Source organism: Cetorhinus maximus, chromosome 11 (assembly GCF_964194155.1).
Source record: "Cetorhinus maximus chromosome 11, sCetMax3.hap1.1, whole genome shotgun sequence".
NCBI lineage: Eukaryota > Metazoa > Chordata > Chondrichthyes > Lamniformes > Cetorhinidae > Cetorhinus > Cetorhinus maximus.
Window position 1 is genome coordinate 17,446,022 of NC_135889.1, and position 25,827 is coordinate 17,471,848.

The following is a 25,827-nucleotide window of genomic DNA, read 5'->3' on the forward strand; positions in this document are numbered from 1 at the left end:
AAACAGTTCCAAAGATAGTCCTGCTTTATTACTGCAGTGAATGATTTTATTCCTCTGGATGTATGATATAAAATGTTAAAATGGTGAGTACAGACTTCCCTAGTGACTCTAGTGCTATGAGGGTTAACAATAAATCATAAATAAAGGGAGGCGGTGGCTTAGTGGTATTGTCACTAGACTAGTAATCCAGAAACCCAGGGTAATGCTCTGGGGACTTGCGTTAAAATCCCACCATGGCAAATGGTGAAATTTGCATTCAATAAAAATCTGGAATTAAAAGTCTAATGATAACCATGAAACCATTGCCGATTGTCATAAAAACCCATCTGATTCACTAATGCCCCTTAAGGAAGGAAGCCTGGCCCACATGTGACTCAGACCCACAGCAATGTAGTTGACTCTTAAATGCCCTCTGAAATGGCCTAGCGAGCCACTGAGTTGTATCATTTTTTAAAATTCATTCACGGGATGTCATTCACAGGATGTGGGCTTCGCTGGCTGGGCCAGCGTTTATTGCCCATCCCTAGTTGCCCTTGACAAGGTGGTGATGAACTGCCTTCTTCAACCACTGCAGTCCATGTGGTGTAGGTACACCCACAGTGTTGTTAGAAAGGGAGCTGCAGGATTTTGAGCCAGCGACAGTGAAGGAACGGCGATATATCCCCAAGTCAAGATGGTGAATGACTTGGAGGGTAACTTCTAGGTGGTCGTATTCCCATCTATCTGCCGCCCTTGTCCTTCCAGATGCTAATGGCCGAGGGTTTGGAAAGTGCTGTCCAAGGAGCCTTGCTGAATTCCTGCAGTTCATCTTGTAGATGGTACACATTGCTGCTACTGTGCCGGTGCTTGAGGGAGTGAATGTTTGTGGATGTGGTGCGAATCAAGCGGACTGCTTTGTCAAAGATGGTGTCCAGCTTCTTCAGTGTTGTGGAAGCTGCACTTATCCAGGCAAGTGGGGAGTATTCCATCACACTTCTGACTTGTGCCTTGTAGATGGTGGACACCTCAGGAGGTGAGTTACTCGTCGCATGATCCCTAACCTCTGACCTGCTCTTGTAGCCACAGTATTTATATGGCTAGTCCAGTTCAGTTTCTGGTCAATGGTAACCCCCAGGATTTTGATAGTGGGGGATTCAGTGATGGTAATGCCATTGAACATCAAGGGGCGATGGTTGGATTCTCTCTTGTTGGAGATGATCATTGCCTGACACTTGTGTGGCGCGAATGTTACTTGCCACTTGTCAGCCCAAGCCTGGATATTGTCCAGGGGAATAAATTTCCCATCGGCGAGGCGTGGCGAGGCCCGCTCGCTGATGCATAAAATGACACACGGCGACGTCGGGAGGGCATCCCGATGTCACCGCGCGACATTCAGATTTTCAGTTTGGTGGGTGCATTGCCAAGTCAGCTGCGCGCCTGCCAAACTGTCAAAGGCTTATTAAGGCCATTTAAAACCTAATTAATTCAATTCAATGAGCTGCCCGTCCAACCTTAAGGTTGGTGGGCAGGCGAAGAGCTCAGGCAGTCTTTGCGTTTTTCATGAAACCTCATCCACGGGTGAGATGAGGTTTCATGAAGTGTTTTAAAATCTAATAAAAATTTATGCTTTTATTATTTGACATGTCCCAGCTCATGTGCTAGTGTCATATGAGTGTCAAAATGTGTCAAAAACCTTTATTAAAAACTTTAGCACGGAAACAAATCTCCCTGAGGCACCTCTGTGCCTCGGGGAGATTTCTGCGCTCTTTCCCGCGCATGCGCAGAAGAGCGCGGGGAACCTCTCAGGGAATCCCCCGCCACACAGGGAGTGCTCAGCGCTTCCGGGTGCGTGTCACGCTGGGCAGGCCTTAATTAACCTGCCCACGTAAAATGTTGGCGCGTCCCTGATCGGGGCGCCGATCGGGTTCGCGCCTGCCCCCGTACAACCCCCCCCAACGGGGGGGAAATTTCTGGCCCAGGTCTTGCTGTATTTGGACATGGACTGCTTCAGCATCTGATGAGTCGCAAATTGTGCTGAACATTGTGCAATCGTCAATGAACATCCCCACTTCTGACCTTATGATGGAAGGAAGGTCATTGATGAAGCGGTTGGAGATGGTTGGGCCTAGGACACTACAGCTAAAAAGCCTATGGACTGCAGCGGTTCAAGAGGCAGCTCGCCACCACCTTCTCAAGAGCAATTAGGGATGGGTAATAAATGCTGGCCTAGCCAGTGACGCTTGGTAGAGAATTAGCAAGTAGGACCTCAAAAGTGGACCTCCAGATTACTCCCAGTGCCACACACTAGTGGGCATAGAAATAATAGGTTAGAGCAGATGTGTGGCTGGAGAGATGGTGCAAGAGGGAGGGCTTTAGATTCCTGGCGCATTGGGACCGGTTCTGGGGGAGGTGGGACCTGTACAAACCGGATGGTTTGCAACTCAACAGGGCTGGGATAAATACTGTTGCGTGGAGGTTTGCTAGTACTGTTGGGCAGGGTTTAAACTAGTTTGTCAGGGGGATGGGAACCTGGGGGTGAATTCAGATTGGTCAAAATCAGAAATGGAAATGGAAGGCAAAACGTTAGTGAGTGAGTCTGGAAGGCAGAGGTAGCAAAGGTTACAAAATAAAAAAAAGAATTTTGCAGTGCTCAAGGTATATACTTCAGTGCAAGGACAATAGCAAAAAAAGCAGACAAGCTGAGGGCACAGATGGAAACTTGGCAGTATGATATCATAGCTGTTACAGAAACATGGCTTAAAGAGGCACAGGAAGCTCATTGTTCCTGGTTACATGATTTTCAGATGAGATAGAGAGGGGGATAAAAAAGGAGGGGCATGGCAATTTTGGTCAAAGAAACAGATGCAGCTGTGAGGAGGTATGCTATGTTAGAAGGATCATTAAATGATGTCATATGGATTGAGCAAAGCAACTAAAAGGGGCAGTTTGGGAGTGTACTATAGACTGCCAAACAGTCAGAGGGAGATAGAAGAGCAAATATGTAGGCAAATTTCTGAGAAGTGCAAAAACAATTGGCAGAATTTTGCCTTTGATGGGCAGGCAGGCCCCACCAGCTCGGCGGCAGGCGGGCAGCTGATCGCCGCCGCTGAAACAGGCCCCACCGCCATTTTAAGTGGGCGGGCCAATTAAGGCCTGCCCAGCAGGCCGCCCGACGGGAAGCCCTATGCGCTTCCTATGTCGGGGGGAGGGATTCCCCAACTGTCAGAGTGCGCCATTTCGTGCAGAGTGCACATCTCCCTGAGACTAAGTGCTGTCTCAGGGAGATCGGTGAAAGGTTTATAAACTTCAAAAATAGAAAAATTAAAAAATTATTAACATGTCCCCCTCATGTGACAATGTCACACGAGATAGGACATGTTAATAAAAAGCACAGAAACTTTATTAAACGTTTTTAAAACAGACATGAAACCTCATCCCGCCGGTGGATGAGGTTTCATGTTTTTTCAGAAGCCCGCTGGGGCTCCTGGCCTGCCCACCAACCCTAAGGTTGGACGGGCAGGGCCTTTAATTGGTTTAACTACCCTGTCAATGGCCTCAATTGGCCATTGACAGGTCAGCGGGTGGACAGCTGATTTCACTGTCCACCCGCCTTCCTGAATATTTAAATGGGGCGGGATGACCTCGGGGGTTCCCCCTGACGTCATCCCACGTCATTTTCACGTTGGCAAGTGGGCCCCACCCCCAGCTCGCCGACGAAAAATTCTGCCCAATAGGGCAGTAATAGTAAGGGATTTTAACTACCCCAGTATTAACTGGGATAGTTTTAGTGTGAAAGGAATGGAAGGAACAGAATTCTTGAGGTGCATTCAAGAGAACTTTTTTGGCCAGCATGTAGCAAGAGAGGGTGCGGTTTTATGAAATGAAGCCGGGCAGGTAGAATGAGTGGCAGTGGGAGAGCATTCTGGTGGTAGTAATCATAATTCAGTTAGTTTAACATAATTATGGAAAAGGACAATGATAGAACAGGAGTTAAAGTTCTAAATTGAGGTAAGACCAATTTCACTAAGCTGAAGAGTGATTTAACAAAAGCGGACTGGAAACAGCTACTTGAAGGTAAATTAATGTTGATGCAGTGGAAGGCATTCAAAGGGATTCATGTTCCCATGAAGAAAAAGGGTGGCACAGCCAAATCTAGAGCCCTTTGGATGCCAACGAGCATACAAGATAAGATAAGGCAGAAAAGGAGAGTCTAGAAAGTGCAGGGGTGAAATCAAAAAAGTAATTAAGAAAGCAAAGAGAGGGCATGAAAAAATATTGGCAAGTAAAATTATGGAGAACCAAAAGATGTTCTATCAATACCTTAGGAGTATGAGGATAACTAAGGAAAGACCAAAAAGTTAAGAAGACGTGGGTATGGTTCTTAATGACTATTTTGCGTCTGTCCCAATAAAAGAGAGGACGATGCAGACAATGTAGTTAAGGAGAGGAGTGTGGAATATTGGATGTGATAAACATAGGGAGAGAGGAAGTATTGAGGGGATTAGCATCCTTGCAAGTGTATAAGTCATCAGGGCCAACGAAATGAACCCCAGGCTGTTAAAAGAAGCCAGGGAGGAAATAGTGGATGCGCTGACCGTCATTTTCCAATCCTCACTGTATGCAGGTGTGGTGCTGAAGGATTGGAGGACTGCTAACGTTGAACCTTTGTTTAAAAATGGAGCGAGAGATGGACCGAACAATTACAGTCCAGTCAGTCTAAACTCGGTAGTGGGCAAATTATTGGAATCAATTCTGAGAGACAGGATAAACTGTCACTTAGAAAGGCATGGAGTAATCAAGGGCAGTCAGCATGGATTTGTTAAGGAGGGATCATATCTGACTAACTTGATTGAATTTTTTGAGGAGGTAACCAAGAGGATTGATGAGGGCAGTGCAGTTGATATGGTTTACATGGATTACATGGATTTTAGCAAGGTTTTTGACAAGGTCCCACATGGCAGACTGTTCAAAAAAAAAGCCCAGGGGATCCAGAGGAATGCAGCAAGCTAGATACAAAACTAGCTCAGGAAACAAATGGCAGAATTTTCTGCCTGCCGGGCGGGCGGGCCCGACCCAATCTCCGGTGAGCGGGGAGCCGATCCCGGCTGGAGAAGTGGGCCCCGCCACCATTTTATGTTGGCCTGCCCAGCGTGATGTCCAGCGAGAAGCACTATGCGCTTCCTGTGCGAGCAGGGAGGGGGGAGTTGGGGTGGGGGGGGGGATTCCCCAAAAGCGAGAGTGCGCTCTTTCACGCAAGCGCACAAAAGAGCACACATCTCCCTGAGGCTAAGTGCTGCCAATTGAAGCCATTGGCAGGATCATTAAAACAATTAAAGGACCTGCCCGTCCAACCTTAAGGCTGGCAGGCAGGCCAGGAGACCCGACGGGGAATAGAAAAACCATGAAACCTCATCCACCGGCGGGATGAGGTTTCATGTAGGGTTTAAAAAAGTGTAATAAAGTTTTTGTGAAATTTATTAACATGTCCCATCTCGTGTGACATTGTCACATGAGGGGGACATGTTAAGGATTTTTTTTTCTATTTTTAATGTTTGTACAACTTTGAGCAATCTCCCTGAGACAGCACTTAGATGTGTGCTCTTTCATGCACATGTGCAAAAGAGCACACTCTCGTATTTGGGGAATCCCCCCACCCCCACCCACACAGGGAGCACATAGCTTAATTGGCCCGCCCACTTAAAATGGCGGCGGAGCCCGCTTCTCCGGCGGGGATCGGCTCCCCGCCTGCCGGAGATTGGGTTGGGCCCGCCCACCCAGTAGGTAGGAAATTCTGCCCAATGAATAGGAGGATACTGAGAGATGTAGAGGAAGTGAGGGACTTTGGAGTGCATGTCCACAGATCCCTGAAGGTAACAGGACAGGTCAATAAGGTGGTTAAGAAGGCATACAGAATACTTTCCTTTACTCTCTGAGGCATAAAATATAAGAGCAGGACCTCTTTTGCTGGAGATATATGAAACAATATTTAGGCCACAACTTGAGAACTGTGTGCAGTTCTGGTCCCCTCATTACAGAAAAGATGTAATTGCACTGGGGAGGGTACAGAGAAGATTTACAAGGATGTTGCCAGGACTGGAAAATTGCAGCAATGAGAAATGATTGGACTGACTGGGGTTGTTTTCCTTGGAACAAAAGAAGCTGACGGGAGATTTGATTAAGTTGTACAAGGTTATGAGGGGCCTGGATAGAGTGGATAGGAAGGACCTGTTTTCCCTTAGCAGAGAGATCAGTGACTAGGGGGCATAGATTTAAAGTGATTGGTAGAAGGATTAGAGGACAGATGAGCAAAATATTTTCACCAAGAGGGTGGTAGGTGTCTGGGACTCAGTGCCTGTGTCTGAATATGCACCTGAAATCCCAGAACCTCCAGGCTAAGGACCAAGTGCTAGAAAATGTGTTAGTCTGGGTGGCTCGTTTTTTGGCCAGCGCAGACATGATGGACAGAGTGGCCTCCTTCAGGGCTGTAAATTTTTCTACATTTGCTGAACTTTCTAAATACCTGAAAGGGATGAATGTGCAGGGATATAGGGAGCGGGTGGAGGAGTGGCAGTATGCGAATTGCTCCTTAGGAGAGCCAGCACAGACATGATGGGCCAAATGGTGTTCTCCTTTGTTGTAATGATTCTATGGGGAGGATTATTCCCTCATCGGGCCAGCTCGGTGGGGGCGGGCAGTCGAGAAACTGACTGCTGCCCGTGATCGGGGACAGACTGCGATTTCACATTGGCAGGCGAAATGCAAGCGGCAGTGCTGCCTGTGTGTGGCGGCGGGGGGAGGAGGGCAAGCGCGAACTTCACACGTGCACAGATGCATGTTGACTGCCTCAGGGAGATAAACATTTTTCAAAATAAAAAATAAAGATTTAAAAAATTTTATAAAACATGTCCCCTCATGTGACTCTGTCACATGAGCAGGGACATGTTATTAATTAAATTTTAAAATTTTGATTTTATTTTTATTTGCTGTTGGAAACATCATCCCGTCCGTAGATGAGATTTCCTAAAAATGCTGAGACTGCTTGGCCATTTCGCCTGTTCGCCAACCGTAAGGTTGGACGGGCAGCGAAAAATTTCTATCAATAAATATTTTAATGGCCTTAATAGGCCTTTTAGTTGTCGGCGGGGGCGCTGCCAACTCTGGCACACGTCCGCCAACCGAAATATCGCGCAAGTGCGCAATGACATCAGGACGCTTGCCCGACGTCATCACATGTCATTTTACGCTCAGTCGGGTTGGACACGCACTCGCTCGCCAAGCCAAAAATTTTCACCTATGACTTTATGATGCTCCATTAAATGCAGTGACAGTGAGGAAAACAAAATAAGATTTTGTAACATTCCTGTAGCGTGGTCAAGCATTACTTGTCCCCACGTAAGGATTGCAAGGCAATTGCCTGGGCTGCTCTAACTTCTGTTGGGCAATTGCCCTACAATGGGAATCATCCAAAACTCCAATTTAAATTGCAAACTTCAGACAGTTCCGACCGCCTTACAGCATTGGTTACCCAGAAAAGGTTAGAAGAATTAAAACCATTTCTAATTTCTGGGTAACTATAGTACTGACCCGCCCTGACTCCCAACGGGACTCCTCCCCACCTCTGATGCTTCACAGGAACCCCTGACTACCCTCCCCGTCCCCCTTGACTGGCCTCTCCACACCTGCCTGCTCCCTCCCCACAACTATCGTCCCCAAACCCCCCACTGACCAACCCCCACCGACCATCGGACCTCCCCCTGCCTGTTGACCACCCCCCACTTCCTGACCACCCTATCCCCCACCTCCTCGACCCACCCTACCCATGCGCCACCTTACCCCCACCTCCCAATCCTACCCAACTTGTCTTATACACTTATCTTCTCCCTGGCTTCTCAAAGTGGCTGGACCTTTAAACCTATTTGCTTTACAGCAGCTAGTGCCGTAAAAGGAGGCGTGACTTACCTCCGATTCAGCTGCCCTTGACACCAGGCCTCAGGAACCTGCTACACTGCACCTTTCTCAACCGGCTCGAGTTGGAAGGTGGGCCAAGAAACGTGCAGCTCGATTTCAGTGTGAGTAACTAGGAGCGGACTGGCAATCCAACTGTGATTGCCACTCCACATAAGTTATGGCCCAATAAATATTGCATTTGCAGCCTTCCAAACACAATCAACCTGGCTTTCAGATTCAGTCCTCTTTGCCGATTGAATTAAGTAAGTCTGGAGATTTGTAAAGGCTGCTTTTAGGGATGTTGTCTCATTGGTGGATGAATCATTAATTAGAACACAATCTGTTTGTATCAGTAACTTGAGATATATGTAAATAAATGAATACATGAATATAAACTTTACACATGGCCTCACGGTCAGAAATTTCCCCCCTGTCGCAGGGGTGGGGTTGTGCGGGGGTGGGCACGAACCTGATTGGCGTCCCCGATCGGGGATGCGCTGCCATTTTACGTGGGCGGGGCCAATTAAGTCCCGCCCAGCGTAAGGCTTGCCCGGAAGCGCTGAGCGCTCCCTGTGCGGGCAGAGGGGGTATTGCCTGAGAGGTTCCCTGTGCTCTTTCGCGCATGCGTGCGAAAGAGCGCAGAGATCTCCCCAAGGCACGGAGGTGCCTCAGGGAGATTTGTTTCAGTGTTAAAGTTTTAAATAAAGGTTTTTAACACTTTTAAAACATGTCCCCTCGGGTGACACTATCACATGAGCTGGGACATGTCAAAGAATAAATGTATAAATTTTTATTAGATTTTAAAACACTTCATGAAACCTCATCCCGCCCGTGGATGAGGTGTCATGAAAAACGCGAAGGCCACCTGGGCTCTTTGCCTGCCCGCCAAACTTAAGGTTGGACTGGCAGCTCATTAAATTTAATTAATTAGGTTTTAAATGGCCTTAATAGGCTTTTGACAGTTTGGCGGGTGTGCAGCTGAGTCAGCTGCGTGCCCGCCAAACTGAAAATCTAAATGACGCGCGGTGATGTCACCACGCGTCATTTTATATGTTGGTGAGCGGGCCCTGCCCCCCCCCCCCTCACTGACAGGAAAATCCTTCCCCAAGACCCTATACAGCCCATGAGGACCAAAATCTTGGATGCCTCTGCCTAAGTTTATTTGATAATACAATCTATAATTATATATTAATATGGTGTGAGCTGAGCCTTATTAAAGTGAAGCTGCCAAGTTAACAGCCAGTTTGTATCCTGTCTCACATAGTTTCCAAACTACAAGTTTGAGGATTGTCCTTATAATTGGGCACTGTCGCTACATGTTATGTATTTTCGTTACATGCAGACATAGTACTACATCATAATTTAAATCAAATTGCTTCTAATATTCTAAAGTCACTTTATTTCTTCCATATTATTTTATTGTTAGCTTTGTTGACATTTACTTTGTAGAACCAGGTTTGAAGGTTACCTTCTCAACTTTATTGCACCAAACCTAAAGGTAATTTTAATGTTTTCTTTCCTAATGTGCATGGTTGCATTAATTACAGCACTATTTTGATGCTACTATTTATTTTCTGGTGTAATATCCTTTATATCAGAGGCAAGCATAGCCCTGTTAAATTTACATTAATTTGTGGCTTTTATACTTTGTGATATTTAAATCATTTTTATTCATGCAAGCACAACTCACAACAGTAAATTATTTTTAGTTTCTACATTTGCATTGTCCCAGAGCCTTTCTAAATCAGTTGTAAAGCACTGAATTGATGTTCTGTTGATCTGCAGTTAATCCAGGCTGTTACTATTTGCAGAATTTAACTCTTTTATGTCATATAGGAAATATTAAATGAGTAGGTGTTCACTTATCATGAATTTAGACACATTAGTATCTGTTTTGCCATGACGGGAAATTCATTGTTAAAACCATTGTTCCTACACTAAAACCAATGAGAAACACACCCTTAATTTGCAACAAACTCCATTAAGCATGTAGTCCTGAGTTTTTTGATGTCATTAAATACTTCTGCCCTTTCAACCATTTTTTTCCAGGTAACCAAAAGTTTTCAATAGCACAGCTGGGTAGCTATAGCAGTAAAACTCTTTTGGATAAGATCTACACCCAAATCCAAATCCCAATTCTAGCCTAAACCATTCTTACTGTTATTCTTCAATGTGTTATGCTGGTTCTTGCCCATATAAATATAAAGAGGCCTAATGGTGAATTGATGGGTCTACTTTTAGATAGGGAGGGAGTAAACTAGCAAGAGACCTGTCCTGTTCTGCACTTTGTCTATCAATGCAGAGCAGTATTGAGAATGCATATGCAAATTTTCATATATCCAGATTGTCCCAGTTGATGGGAGACTGAATAAACCCAAGCTTAAAACATTTTTAACATCATTATCTAAATGCATATTTCCACTCTGCTATATATTGAACTGTCATGTTGTACAATAACTGAGCTAAATGTTGTCATAATCTTGTTACATGCCCAACTCTTTCCTTAGGACAATATAGGGCAGGACCTTCCCCCCTGTCGGGGGTGGGGGGTGTGCTGGAGCGGACGGGTTCCCGATCGGCACTCCCAGTCGGGGGCGCGCCGCCATTTTATGTGGGCGGTCCAATTAAGGCCCGCCCAGCATGATGTCCACCAGGAAGCACTATGCGCTCCCTGTGCGGGCTGGGGGGACTCCCTGAGCCTGGAGTGCATTGTTTTATGCATGCACACGAAAGAGCGCACAGGTCTCCCTGAGGCAAAGTGCTGCATCAGGGATATCGGCTCAGGTTTGAAAGTTTGATTAAAGATGAGAAAAAAAAATACTGACGTGTCCACTCATGCGCCACTGTCACATGAGCTGGGACATGTCAATTCCTTTTATTTAGACATTTCAGAAAAATTTTAATACCCTCATGAAACCTCATTCTGCCCATGGATGAGGTTTCATGTTTTTTCAGAAGCCTGCCTGGGCGCCCGGCCTGCCCACCAACCTTAAGGTTGGACGGACAGGTCTATTGATTACCTCAATTATTTTATTAATGGCTTTAAGTGGCCGTTGGCAGGTCAGTGGGCGCGCAGCCGACTCGGCTCCGCACGCGCCGACCTGAAAATGTAAATGACGTGGGGTGACATTGGGATGCCCGCCCGACATCACCCCACATCATTTTTCACGTCGGCAAGCGGGCCCCGGCCCCCACTCGCTGACTGAAAGATGCAGCCCGTAGTGTTTTTAATGAAAAGGTCAGTAAAAATATATTTCTTTTTACAGATTAATTTACTGATTCATGGAAAATAGTCTAAAATTATTCAAAATATTTCCATGAATAGCTGATGTTTCAAACTTTTGAATATCAAATAAGAACTAAAAAGCTCACTTCTTTTGAGAAAATCTTAGATATCACAATCTGCACAAACAGAAAATTGGATTTGCCCTGACATATTTGTATAATCTGTAGGCCTTTATTTCTTACAAGGGCCCATAAGCAAGATTTTCAGCTTTTGCAGGGAAAATGAATGGAATAGTGGAATGTAATCCCTAAAATATTGATGAAAATTCCAGTATTCTATGCAATAAAAACAGATGCTGACTTGTTCAGTGGACAGATAGTCATATTATAAAGAGACATTTTAAGTGTAAAGTTATAATAATTAAACTTGTATTTTAAAGATAGTTTTATAATTTTTAGTAAAAATTCCAGAATGCTACAAAATAAAATCAGAATTTGTCTTATGCAGTCACCATGAATATGTAGCCCATTCTCTCATCTGATGAAGTAAAGGAAATACAAAACTGTTGTACATAATTTATTATGAAAAGGTTTAGAAAATGAATAAGAAAACTTTCATTCTTCATGAAACAATGGAACTGCCTTAAATTTATTTGTAACTGCTTTAATGTTTAAAAAAAGCACAAATATTTAAAATATCAATGCACCAGACTTTCATCATTTGTTCCTGTAATTAAAACAAGTTTTGAAATGCAACAGGTCTGCATTTTTAACCACTCCAAAGTGCTTATAGTTTGAAAAAGCTTTATTAACCCAACTTCTGTGTAGTTTCAGGAACAATAAATATGGGTAATGGAACCAGAAAACTCTGTAGCTTTTCTTTCCCTGAACCCCACCCTGCCAAACAAGACCGCCCCACCACTCAACCACAGCATAGTAAGAACTTAATAGATGACATAAAGGCAAAGTTAATCAGTAAAGTACTCAATAATAACATATAATTCAATTTAATTCTGGTGGCTTTCCCATTGCACGTGTTTTTGTAATGGTTTCAAAAAAGATGAGTCAGTAGCACTCAACTGCTTCTGTACATATTTTGCTGCAACTATAGGTTAAACTTACGTGTTGCCTTTGATTCACGCTTTATGAAACTTATGGTGCACAGTTTCCTTTTAAACACCTTTATTGCTTATTGAAAATGATTGATATAAATAACGATGATGTAACTTGAATACAATTCCTTCCACAGTGGGCAAGCCTCACAAGTGCAACTACTGTGGTAGAAGCTACAAACAGCGCAGTTCACTGGAGGAGCATAAAGAGCGCTGTCACAACTACCAGCAGAATGCCGGCGTGGAGGCTACACAGCCCATGAATCACCAGGGTGGGTGGGATGACGTGAAGGAGTTCCAGTTTGTAGTGACTCCTCAATAGTTTTACCTTGAAGCTCTATCTTTTCTATCTTGTTAGTATTTACAGTTTTAGATATTACTCAGTATGTTTTCTATAATACCCAGAATGGCCAGCCAACGCAATTAGTTTTTATTATCAAAGCTACTACTATTAAAAGGAAATAGTAAAACAGAGGCATCCTGACGTGGGCATAGTGTTACTTCACATACTATATTTTCCTACTACACATAGTGTTATGATTGAATATTAATGTGAAAAGGTGACTGTGTTATCTTTTCAGATTTTCCAATTAGTGCTTTCACACCCAAATATTTCCATTCTGGCAATAATGTTTATTCAGACATTTCCAAAAGAAATATTCAATTCCAGTAATTGATTGCTGACAGTTACTGTATGCGTTCTTCCAAGATGGAGATAAATTCAATATTAGACACATTCAGAGAAAAAGATCAGACTGTCTCTTTTTATCCAGCTGTCAAAAGCTTGTGCTGACGGTAACATACTGAATGCTTTTTTTGAATTGGTTTCACACTTGTTAAATGGAAAACCTGAAATAGAAAATGCATTAAAAATGAGTCCACAATATGATCAAATTTAATAGACATATTAAAACAGCTGTCAATTTGCTGATTCCAGATTTTCCTCTCAAGTTCCTGATTCATTTAGCAAATTACAGTTAAGAAAGTATTTCTTGAGGAATCTTATTTTGTGGATCATTCGTAGTCAGATTATAGATCACAATTAGTAGCCAGCTTCCAAGAAAGCTTAAGAGATGGACAGTTATTATTTTATCATTTAGCCCATGTTAAATTTAGTTAAACTTTTTTAGTAACACTTTCTGAAAAGTTCTGCTTCAAATTTTGAGTTTTGCAGTATTTTCATATAACCTCTGTTTCAGTCACAAATTCTGTAAAAATTACTACAATACAGGTTGTGCTTTGCACTTCAAATCTTTTTAAAAAGTAAATTAGATGATTACATGAAGGAGAAAACAACAGAAGTTTAAGCTGATAAGGTTAGATGAAGAAGGGTGGGAGAAGACTCATGTAGAGCACAAAGATTAACATAGACCAATTTGGCTGAGTGCAACGCTCCTAATTTTTTGAGTGTGTGAGGGTGGTTTATTTAAGTGAATGGCCCCTTCAAATTTTTTTGTGTGGCTGCACTCTCGTGGTAACTTAAAGGGGCCGACTAGTGCACAGCCTGCGCAAGTATTTTGGATAGCATGCAGTTTACAGGGAACATTGGCTGAGTGACTTGTTTCTGTGCTGTAAATACTGTGTAACTTGATGTAAAATTGTTAGATTATGTACTAGAAACAGCTATGGTCTTATTAAAATTAAGGGAAAGTTTTTTTAAAGATGATTTAGGATTAATTTTCCATTTTTTAAAACTTACTTCAGTTCGGGGTTATACTTTTGTTCACCATTCAGTGCAAGTATGACTGCAGGGTTGTTGATTATTCCAGGTACCCCGCTTCATAATTTTCACAATTCATTCGGAAGCCAAGTCTTCTCTGCACTCTCCCTCTACCTAAGAAAAATGGTGAGACTAAGCCACTTGGCAATTAGTGCATCATTTCACCCTTGCACAATATAAACCCTGAACCAAAGTTTTCTTTTAATTTTCCATCTTACACCTTTTTTAGTATCTTTTCTTCCCTGTGACACATTCTATTACTGGAAAAAGGATCAGCCAAACAAGCTTCTCTCATGGATCCAGCAACGCCACATTAGGAAGAGGGAGACAGAGAGAGCTGCTAGGAAATACGACAGTGACTCAGTTGACACTTTCAAATTTTTCCATCAATTCCTGTCAAGAGACACTGAGCAGAATTTCCATTCATGGAGGAGGGTGGGCTGACAATTTCCCACTATCGGTAAGCATGCCTGCCTCCTGTTACAGTCCTGCCTCCGGGCCATTTTTGCTCAGGCAGGATCGGGGGGTGGATATCAGCCTGCAAGTAGCGGGTAGCCCATTAGGCTAATTAAAGGGCCTAATAAGGCTACTCTGTAGACACCATCTGGAATTTTCCAGTCCACATGTGGGACCCCATTGAGGCAAAAACACAGCAGAGAAATTGAGGCGGCCTCCCGGCAGCAGACTGGGGTGCTCCACCCTTCTAGGAGAAAACTGCTCACCCCGCCTCCCCCACACCCCCTCCCCCACTGCACGTCTCATAACCATAGGACTACAGCTGCAGCCAGTAGCCCTCCACAATGACGGGATAGCAGCTGTAGCCTTTTTAAATTAATAAATGTATATAGGCTCTTCAGAGAGCGCCACCATCTTGAGGAAATGCACTTGACGTCATGATCCTGACCCCAGAATGAAAATTCAGCCCAATAAGCCTCTTAATAGCATTTTCCTCACTCAGAAATAAACTGCAAGGAATTGCAAGCATTTGAATTTTTATTTCAGAAAATCCTGATAATACAACAAATAGTAATAGTGGGACCATTCAGCAGGAATCTTCTTTTTCACCTCAGTCAGCAAAAGACTAATGAAATTAACAAAACAATCCATTAAAATTTTCTGCTGTTGGTGGTTTGAGCTTGGATAGATTGCTCCAATCTGTCTGCCATTACAAAGATTAGTGCTGTCATTTCTCAGCCAAACTGTGTGTAGGGGAATACCCCAAAATTTGCAGAACAGGCCAGCTGACCCATATTCATCTTCAGTTGGACTCATAACCTGATGCATAGATCAACATTTAGATCTGGAGTTATGGGGGAGCCCCTAGTTCTATTTGCCCACTTTTCAGGCTGAGAAGCTTTATAATAGGAGTAAAAGGGCAAAATGCATGATATTATATGAGAAAGCAGTTGATACAGTGGGTGTTAATGATAAATGAACAAATAAAAACAATAGCCACTTGGCTAATTGTGTTCCGATTGTATTTATACGTGAACCCATAAAATAAGTTAAGTTCTCCCTCTCACAGCAAAAGTTGTAACTCACTTCCATGTGTAATCATACATAATTTAGGCGCCTTTAAAACTTTTTAACAGAAGAACTCCCATCCTGCAACAACACTAGTGTTATTTCCTAGTTTTTTTGCATGCTTTTTTAAATTCAATAAAGCAACTAAGATCTCTCTACCATTTTAAGATTCTTGCTCTTGTTTTAAAAGCAATAAGTAAAACACATCAGCTAATATCAAACCATTTTAAGTCTCCCTGCACTGGGAAACAAAAATGAAAAATCCAATCTGTAATATAATCATTGTATCCTAATAAAAAATGAACTTCTGTGTTAATCAGCTTGAAATGACCCTTATCAAAATAATTAGCAGGAGACATTTCTAATTTACAGTTGTTTTCTGATTAGTAAGGATCAGTTCTGTACAGTTTTTCGTCCCTCTTGGTGCTCAATTAATTTCTAAATTTTCTAATCCTTATTAATGTATTTAATTTGCACCAATTAATATTGATTATTATTAATAACATGAAGTTGCCAAACTCAAATGCAAGATAGCACTATGTGTAAATTTATTTTTGCTGAAATGAATTTTTTCAGGATTAAACATTAGCAGAATCAGTGTGATAAATGTTTGGAACCAACAGTGTCCTTTACTAGTATAGACATAGAACATGGATTTGGTCTTTTCCAGTCAAGGATTAAAATATGTATTCATCTGATAAATATAATAAAGGAAGCAGAAAGGTCTTAGCTGTCTTTAGGAGGCAGCAATATCCTTTGTCAGTTACAATGTAGAACATAGTTCCAGTTAAATCTGCAAACATTGTGAGTGTGCCTGTCAGCAAATTAAATTTCAGTCAAAAAACTATGTTTCATTTACTTTTCCAGTAATAATATATTTTCATTTCACATGGCGAGGGGCATAACTAATCATTTAGTGTTGCCCTAAATTTCCAAATCTTAGTTTACACGTAAAATTTCTGGCAAGCTTCAATACAGTTAAGCTGAAAACACCATTTTTACATTTTATATTGTTTCAAAGAACATACATTAATGATTGAAACGTGTTCTCGAAACCTTACGTTTTCAGTGCTCCTGGAATTTGAGTCATTCTGTTTATTTGAAACACAGCCGATACATTAGTGATGAAATTTTTTGTAAGAACATCATTTGATAAACTAATCACTTGGTTTCTAAAATATTCTGCACTTTATACGTTAATATTATATTATGATGTAAACGATATATTTGAAAATGAAAAATTTTGTAGAATGGTGTGCTCACATTTTGAATGTTCTTTATTCTGTGCAGCAGATGAATACAAGGAGCAGGATTCAGTGGCAGACCACATTTCTCTGATGTCGTTTGAGAGACCTGCAGTCATAGAGAGGCTATCAAGCAATGTAGGAAAGCGTAAAAGCTCCACACCTCAAAAATTTGTTGGTGAGATTTGCCATCTTTCTTTATTATTGGGCATTACATTATTGTTAATAATCAGTTGCCTTTTCAAAGTTAACCTTTTCAAAAGGATACGTGAAAGGGGGACTGAAGAGAGAACAGAGAAGACCTTGCTGCAAAATGCTATTTGATTGGATTGTATTGTTTGCTGAATATAAGTATTTAAACAAATGTTAGTACTTCATTCACGTAATTGGTATTCTTCACTATTACATAAAAATTAACTAGCTGATCTGCCATGGTTTTACTGACAGGTAATCTGGGATTTGGAATATAGCTGTGATGTTTGGCTGCTAAAATGGAGCTGTGCTTAGCTTAACTTATATCCTTAAAACCAGATGCAGATGTTGCTGTGGCCATCGTCAGTTCTGAAGAAGTCACATTCGACTTAAAATGTTAGCTCTGTTTCTCTCTCCACAGATGCTGCCTGAGTATTTTCTGTTTTTATTATAGGAGAGAGAACAGATCTCTTTGGAAACAGTCTCAGGATAAGCCATTAACTTTATCTATAGAGTGATTTAAGAGGAAACTAGATAGCCACTGACATAAGTTTTGTGGGAGACTATATGATGGGAATTTTTGAACAGCATGGTGCCAGACTATGCCAAAGCTTTGTGGACAAGGTGTTCAAGATTGTACTTACAGAAACGCATAACATAGGCAGCAAAACCATCAGTGAAAAATGATCATGCAGTAAGTCAGACTGGTTATCATAGATTTAACTAGATGTGTCAATGTGAGGGGTAAATTGCTAGTTAACCACAGATTTCCATAACTTTGGAAAATGCGGATGTTAGGACTGTAGGCATAGAAGAGTGAGAGGAATTAACTTTCTTAAGGACTAGGTGAACATAAGCAAATGTTAAGAAGAAAATAGATTAAGAGAAGTTGAATGGATGCCATGGGACAGGAATGCATTTGGAAACATACATCACGAGGGGTTGAGATGGTGGGAAGAGGGCCAAAACCAATCCTTGTCCTGTGCAAAAGACAAAAGCCAAACCCTAATGTCACCTTCAAGCCTGTTCTGCCATCCAATTAGATCAATCTGTATCTTAACTCCATGTACATTCAAATGATCCATGCAAGTTACATTTGCAATGTTAGTGTGTTGCTTGTCATTTTGAATTTTAGTAGTGTAGTCCAACATTGAATGTCGTAATTCCTAATTCTTCTTTGACTAAACCAATAATAAGTATTTTAAAATTGCTCGATAAAATGTGTGAAAATCAAACCATCTGAATGGTTGAGTGTGTCATATGTAAAGATTAGCTCACTTACTTGCAATGTCTTTTTCTAGGTGAAAAGTTCATGCATTTGAATTATCCAGACATCAGTTATAACATGAGCTTGAACTACGAGAAAGAGGCAGAGTTCATGCATTCACACATGATGGATCAAGCCATCAATAACGCAATTACATACCTTGGAGCTGAATCCCTCAGACCTCTGATGCAGCATCAACCCAGCACAATGGCCGAAGGAGTTCCAGTTATGAATGCTGTCTATTCTCAGGTATACCATCCAAGCAGGCTTGAAAGGCCAAGCAGTAGGGAAATAGCAGAAAGCCACGAAAATACAGTGGATGGCCCCATTTCTCTTATAAGAGCAAAAAATCAGACAGCAGAAAGAGGAATATCTCCTAGTAACAGCTGTTTAGATTCTACTGACACAGAAAGCAGCCATGATGATCGAAGTGGTCAACAATATCCTGGAATCCCAGCCTTAACACCTCGGAACAAGCAAAGTCCTGCCTACACAAAGGAGGAATCAAAGGCTCTGGAACCAACAAAGGTTTTGTCTCATACCTCTAAAGAGATATACAGGGTCTTCAGTGGAGAGGGCGAGCAGATTAGAGCTTTCAATTGTGAGCACTGTCGTGTGCTGTTTCTAGACCATGTCATGTACACCATTCACATGGGCTGCCATGGTTTCAGAGACCCATTTGAGTGCAACATCTGTGGCTACAGAAGCCAGGATCGCTATGAATTCTCATCGCACATTGTTCGTGGAGAACATACATTCCACTAGGCTCTGAGCTTTAGGACAGTGATGAAGAACTGTATTTGGACACCCACATTGACATAACTGAAAGGCAGATGTGGCCTGATGACAGAAGATTTGCCTTGTTTTTACTATCCATGGACCAAGAATATACTGTAGTGAGTATATTCCACTCATTTGCAGTAATGTGATTTTTCACTCATATATGACATTGTGGGAATTAAAATTAGCCCTTAGTTTATGAAAATGAGCTGTCAGTCATGTCATCTGAAGAATGTTGTATCATTCAACCCGGTCCTTGCGTAGGTGCAGCTGTGACAAGCTAATGAACGACTCATATGTAGAATTACAGTGAAGAAAAGAATGGTGTAGGTTCAAGGGTGAACCACGTCTTAAACTTCCTCAACTTCTAAATGGAGTCGGAGTAAAAGATTAATACTCTTTTCTGCACAGCAGTCATTCAGAATTAATATCTTTGTCCACTTCAGACACTTGAATTAACCAAGAGAAGGTCCACGAGAATAAAAACAAGCACTTGTTGGTTAATTTTTATACTTTTCAATATTGATCAAAATAAGTGAAAAGGAATGTCTTATCTTTAAGTCTTTGAACATGTGTAAAATTGGAGAAAAATTTAATTATTAGGAGATGCCATCGCTACTTGGTTATGAGGCAAAACACATTTAATCACAGGCTCAGTATTAATCCACTGATGGTGCTCCTTTTTGACTATCACAGTCTTAACCTGTTGAGTCCTTAACTACATTTTCTTATAAAGAGATGAATGATACAGTTCCAGTCAGATGACACGCCTGACAACCTGTTTCATGGCACTTGCTCCCTGGATAAAAATTACCTCTCACACTTAGATTGCTTGTTGAAGGGGGGATCAAAATTAGAACCCAAACTATGCACTTACTGGAAATTTTCATAAAGTACTGGAGACTATTGTTAATTTCTGAACATATAGCAACAAGGGAAGGATGTATTAAAACTCTGAAACTGTGATCATTCAACTGATTGTGAAGCACTGTCAGTTCTTAACCAGACTCACTTCCTGTTTCATGTAGCATTTTCTAATCTGGAACAAATGACCCTGTTCTAAATCTTCGGGCTTTTTTGTTGCTGAAGCATTAGGTATAAGCTGTTTACATATTTTTGTACTAAAGTGTAGTTTTATACATGAAAATGCTTGAAAAATAAAAGGTACATTAGCTTTGTAGTGCATTTGCTACTGGAATCAGATAACTGGAACCTCTTCCTTGGTTTGTTTAATGGTGGCAACATATGCTTTTTTTTGCATAAAACTCTGGATGTACATTTTCCTTATAACATACCTTTGTAAGACGACTGAAACTGTAAACTTTTATGCAATTATTTAGAAAGTTTCAGCATCGACAACTATAGTATGTTTTAAATCTTTTAAAATGCTTTAAAAATTTAAAATAAAACTACTTTATTCCAATGTCAGGCGTTGGCAGCAGCTATTTGTAGCCTAAATTTAATTCTAATGACTTTTCCTCTCAAGTCCTTGTCACTCAGTGGTATAAGCATCATAAGAGTCTGCAACAGACTCTCCAAACTTGAACCGGTTATGCTATACAGGTGAATGCAGTTTTCAAGTGCAATACTCCCTTTTTTTCTTGGACTGTATAATGTATTTTCTCAATTTAGGAAATAGTTTATGTAAAATGTTTTTGAAATACATTAACTGATTCTTAAGACTGTATTGAAAATCCCTGTTACTGTGACCTAAATAACATGGCTTGTAAAAAAAAACAAAGTTGCAGAATCTTTGTTAATATTTTTTTAGGGAAAACTACTGTAAGGTTTGTACTGTCTGAGTGCACAAATACTGAAATAAATTTAGGGAACCTCAGGAATGAATTCTGTGTGTGTCCAGTTGTTTCACTCAGTGCCATTACGAAATTTCACATGAAAGATTCAACTTAGTGAGGCTTTATACGAAGTTTATATGAATCTAACAATTTTCTTATTCATTATCCACAAAAGAAAGCGTCATCCAAGCACTTCAGAATCACAAGTATAATTTGTTCTCTCAATGCCAGATTTATTTTACACTTAAAGCAATTTTCTTTTAATTACATTATACTACAACAATCTGAGAGTAATGGAAGTTAGAAACTCTCATGTCTAAAAAGCCCTTGAGGCTGGGGGTCAATTGAAAATGTAAAAACTGAACTATATAGACTTGTTTGATGAGGATATTAAGGGTTACAAATTCAAGGTGGGTAGCTGGAGTTATGATACCGATCAACCATAATCTAATTGAATGCCAGAGCAGCTGAATGGCCTACTCCTGTCCCTATGGCCGGGATTTTCCATGCACGCTGGCGTCAGGTGTGTTCAGTGGCATGAGTGAACAATATGCGCAATTGGTTTCACGACGGCGTGAAACCCAGTTCGCAATCATCCACTCAGCCCACCGATGGTAGGCCGCGTTCTCCACCATCGGACATCAGGAACCTCATTGAAATTCATCAGCATATCATTATTAGGCCAGCCCGCCGGAACCAACCTGGATCGTCCGCCCACGTCAGCTGGAAAACACATGGACATGTTTCACAACAGCATATAAGTGACGTGTACTTGGTGGGTTGCACTTCGCTCGAGACTTCAAGGTTTGTTTGCCTACCTTGCTTCGGTCAGCACTCGCAGTCATCAGCGCCAGGCTTCACAGACAGCACCACTTCGTTTTTAGGGGGGCTCACGGCAGGTCTCTACCTACCAGGTCAGCCATATGTGGGTGGCTTTTCAATGGCTGCAGGGCTAGGGCTTGTTTGGCAAAGGGGGAGAAGAGGCCTCAGGCAAGGGAAGAGGCTACAGGACTATGGCTGTACTGGGGAAGGAAGATAACTCAGGGTGTGTGTGGGTTCACATGTTGATCTGTGAAAGTGGCCTCAAGATGTTGATGCCTGAGGAGGCAGGCTGCAGAGGTGATGAAGCCAGATGGACATGTGAGGGTATGTGTGTGAGAATGGGTGGTGATGTCCCTTGAGCTGGCAGTGAGTGAGATGGCTTGAGTGTGTGAGTTTAGAGTGATGAGATGGTTGCTGTACCCTGGCTATACAGATGAGATCATTCATCCGCTATCTGCATTGGATGGCCAACAACTTCTGTGCAACATTGGCACTGATCACCACTGCCATTGCATACAAAGCCATAGTGGTAATATTGCTGCCCCTTCTCCGGCCAGATTGGGGGTAGAGGACATCACAGTGGGTCTCCACAGTGTCCAAAGGCCGCTTGAGGGCTGCAGTTTTCTTGTCTTTTGGGGCTATGTCTTCTTTGCTGCAGTCCTGGGCTGGAAGCACTGAGCGCGGATGTACTTTAAGTGTGGTGCCAGGTGGGATGAAGTGGCGAGGTGACGGTGTCCCAGGTGAATCGGAGGCCACCTGCCATGGAAACGGTGTGTTTCCTGAGAATGGCGGGTATGGGATGACACGGCATGAAAACCCGCCATTGCAGCCAGTGGGTAAAAGGTTTTACCCGCCCACTACTCTACTTAGTGCAAATCTGGGATGATTCCGCCATATGTTCCTATTATGTATAATGACTGTTCAAAAACTGATGCAAAGTTTTGCAAAGACTCTGCAGAACTCAGATGTGGACATCCCAACCCCAATTCCGACATCCAATTTTTTCTGGCAGGTGAAAGAGGGCTGGATGTGACTCACACAAGAGGGAAAGCCAAACTCAGCAAGGTTATTTGAACTTAGTGCTGACTTCAAATAGACCCCATTTTGGCTGGTCCAAGAGCCTTAACCCACAATGTGGGGGTCACGAATTTATACAGACCCCATTTTGGCTGGTCCAAGAACTTTAACCCACAGAGTGGAAGTCACAAATTTATACAGTAGATGTAATTGTTTTGAAGGGCAGGTGAGGCCTGTTTAAGTATCACGATCTGAAGCTTTTTTTTAAATCCCCCACTCTTTAAACATGAAAAAAACAGGCTGAAGCTGTCGGTGAGAGTTTACAAAAACCTCTTCTGCACTGCATTGATTCACAGTCCATCTGGCGTAGGTTAGAACAAATTATTACCACCTGGTTTTGCAGTTTCAATAGAGATCTTTACTGATGTTGCCCAAAGACTATTATTATATCGTTATGAATGCTTGGCTGAGTTTCAAAAGCTTCAATTGTGTCAGGATTTTCTGAGTTCACAGTTTAATTGACAGTTTTAAGAAGTTATTAAAGGATTAGTTGTCTTTGATGTGCTGTCTGAATAGAAATGTGTTTCTTTTTTATAAGAGATTAACCATTTGAGGAGATTTAAAAGCTTTGATTGGGTTTCGTGAATGGGAATTTTTTTCACTATCAAATGTGTAGGAGTGAGAGCTGCATTAGGTTGTTAGAATTCTTTTTCATCTCCTCATGGCCCCTGAGGTCTGCCCATGGTGAATACTGGGTAAGTGGCTTTGGGGTGGCATAGAGAGTATGAGGGTGGATTGGAGACATAGGTGGGAATGGAGATGGCATTGTGGGTTATGGGGAGCCATAGATTGGCATGGGAATGGTGGAAGCATAAGTTGGCATGGACAGGCCATGGAAGTGGACAAAGGGATATGAGGGGTGAGGGCTAGATGACCTAACAGATTCTAAAACAAGTGGTATCCAGTCCCAAAGAACCGAGGTGAGCCTTCTAACCAACCTGTCTCTTTATTCTCTCACTCCTGTTATGTCTAAGATCTGCTTCTGGGGTCAGTGGGCCCAAATCAATCCCATTCCTGCCTCCCTGGAATAAAAACTGGATACAATCTGGGCCTCTTAATCTGATGTGGGTCTGTCAAGTAAAGAAATTTCCTGACTTGAGCTACCCGCCTTGATAGTGAAAATCCAGCCCTATGTCTATAATCGGACATTTTAGAAAGCTAAAGTTTAAAGAAAAGTTAGAATGATTTTATAAGAAAACTAAGGGCAGAATTTTTAGCTAAACTTGCGGGCACGCGTCTGACCCACTCGACCGTAAAATAGTGCACGATGACGTTGAGTGAGCGCCCCGTCATCCCGCACTCGCCCAATATTTCGTTTGGCGGGCGCGTGCAAAAGTCGGAAGCACACCCACCAACAATTAAGAGGGCAATTAAGTCCATTAAAGTCATAATTGTCCTTGATTTTCCGTGTCCATCCAACCTTATGGTTGGTGGATGGGAGAATCTGCCAGGTGGACTTCTGATGAAACCTCATTCAAGAGTGGGATGAGGTTTCCGATTTTAAATTAAAAAAAATAAAATGTATGGACAGAATTTTCATCATGGCCAGAATCTTTGGGTCGACGTGCGGGGCCAGGCCCCGCTTACTGACGTGTAAAATGACGCGCGGTGATGTCGGGCATGCATCCCAACGTCGCCATGCGTCATTCTAATTTTCAGTTTGACAAGTGCGCACTGGAGTCGGCTGCGCGCCCGCTGAACTGTCAAAGGCCTATTAAGGCCATTAAAAACTAATTAAAACAATCAACGGAGCCACCCATCCAGCCTTAAGGTTGGCGGGCAGGCGAAGAGCCCAAGCGGCCTTCACATTTATCATGAAACCTCATCCACGGGCGGGATGAGGTTTCATGAAGGATTTATATATCCAATGAATTTTTTAATTAAAATTCATTGACATGCCCCAGCTCATGTGACACTGTCACATGAGGCACATGTCTGAAAATTTTCTTTTCTTTATTTAAATTTTTTAAAATGGAATTAAACTCCCTAAGGCAGCTCCATGCCTCAGGGAGATTTCTGCGCTCTTTCGCAGGCCCCGACTCAGCCTACTCCCCCTGTCCGCTCAGAGAGCACTCCGCTTCTGGGTGCGCATCACGCTGGGCAGGCCTTAATTGGCCCACCCACGTAAAATGGCGCCGCGCAGCCAATTGCGGGCAGCGATCGGCTGCGCATCCACCTGCACCCGATCCCACTCAGCCCCCCACAACGGGGAGAAAATTCTCCCCCATGTATATGTTCAGGTGACTGGTTCTGATGCGTGGACATTTTTTTCCAGATTTTAAAATATTTACTGATTGGTTTTAAATTCTTCAGCTCCCTGAAGCAGCTCTCTGCCTTCAAAGAGCTTTCATTCAGCGCTCCCCCTGCTCCCACGCTTATGTCAGCGTCCGCCCTCCTCCAGCCCCCATCCCAGCAGTGCTGAGCATTTCAGCGTGTTCTTCACACTGGCTGGCTGTTAATTGGCCAGCCAGCGTGAAATCACGGTCAGGGGGCCAATCACGGTCGGTAGTCCGTTCCCCGGCTGTTCCTGGGCCCGCCTATCACTCCCACACACTGACCTAAAAAACCTGCCCTAAATCTTGAATCTTTAACCAGTGTTCTTGTATCTAATATGATTAAGTATGAGGTAGGAATTAGCTTGAGATCATTATCTGATTTGCTCCCCTTCTCTCCTGGAGGCATGGACTCCCTGCAGGACATAGTTTCACTGAAATTGGTTCTATGCTAATGGGAAGCAACTTGACATCCTACCCACTGCTAATTATATACATTTAGCTGAACTTCATGTAAACATAACTTATTTGCAGTACTTCTTTCATGTTGTGGCAATGTCTCCAGAAGTTATGTTCCAGTATAACTGAGGAGATGTGTAGGCTGCTGGTGATGGTGACCATTACCTTGCAAGTTGACTTTGTTCCCTGGGAAAGTACCTGTGGCAGCAAATATAAATTGCCACCAGTGTTTGCTGTTGGTGTGACCATTTTGGTCAACCAGATTAAGCTTTCAGCCTATTTAAGGAGTGGAGCAGTTCAGATTTTCACTTTGCTCGCTTTTGTGAAATGTTCTGCAGTAGTAGGGAACGTGATTGGTCACAAGTGTGAAGTTAAGAACAACCTTCGAGTTGCTGAACGTGCACAAGGTC

At 42.5% G+C, this 25,827-nt stretch overlaps 1 protein-coding gene across 11 annotated transcripts in view; it reads left to right on the forward strand.

The window, feature by feature from the left end:
* LOC144686414 (zinc finger protein Helios-like) overlaps nucleotides 1-20,835 on the forward strand; it is a 143,578-nt gene extending 122,743 nt beyond the window's left edge. For 8 of the 11 annotated variants that reach the window (XM_078551573.1, XM_078551576.1, XM_078551577.1 and 5 more), the window contains 3 exons: nucleotides 12,401-12,535; nucleotides 16,798-16,929; nucleotides 18,245-20,835. In XM_078551573.1, coding sequence (XP_078407699.1) covers nucleotides 12,401-12,535; nucleotides 16,798-16,929; nucleotides 18,245-18,975 — 998 coding nt within the window. In that variant the 3' untranslated portion in view covers nucleotides 18,976-20,835. The remainder of the gene's footprint in view (nucleotides 1-12,400; nucleotides 12,536-16,797; nucleotides 16,930-18,244) is intronic. The other 3 variants (XM_078551572.1, XM_078551575.1, XM_078551579.1) reach the window with 2 other exon arrangements.
* Nucleotides 20,836-25,827: the final 4,992 nt, after the last annotated feature.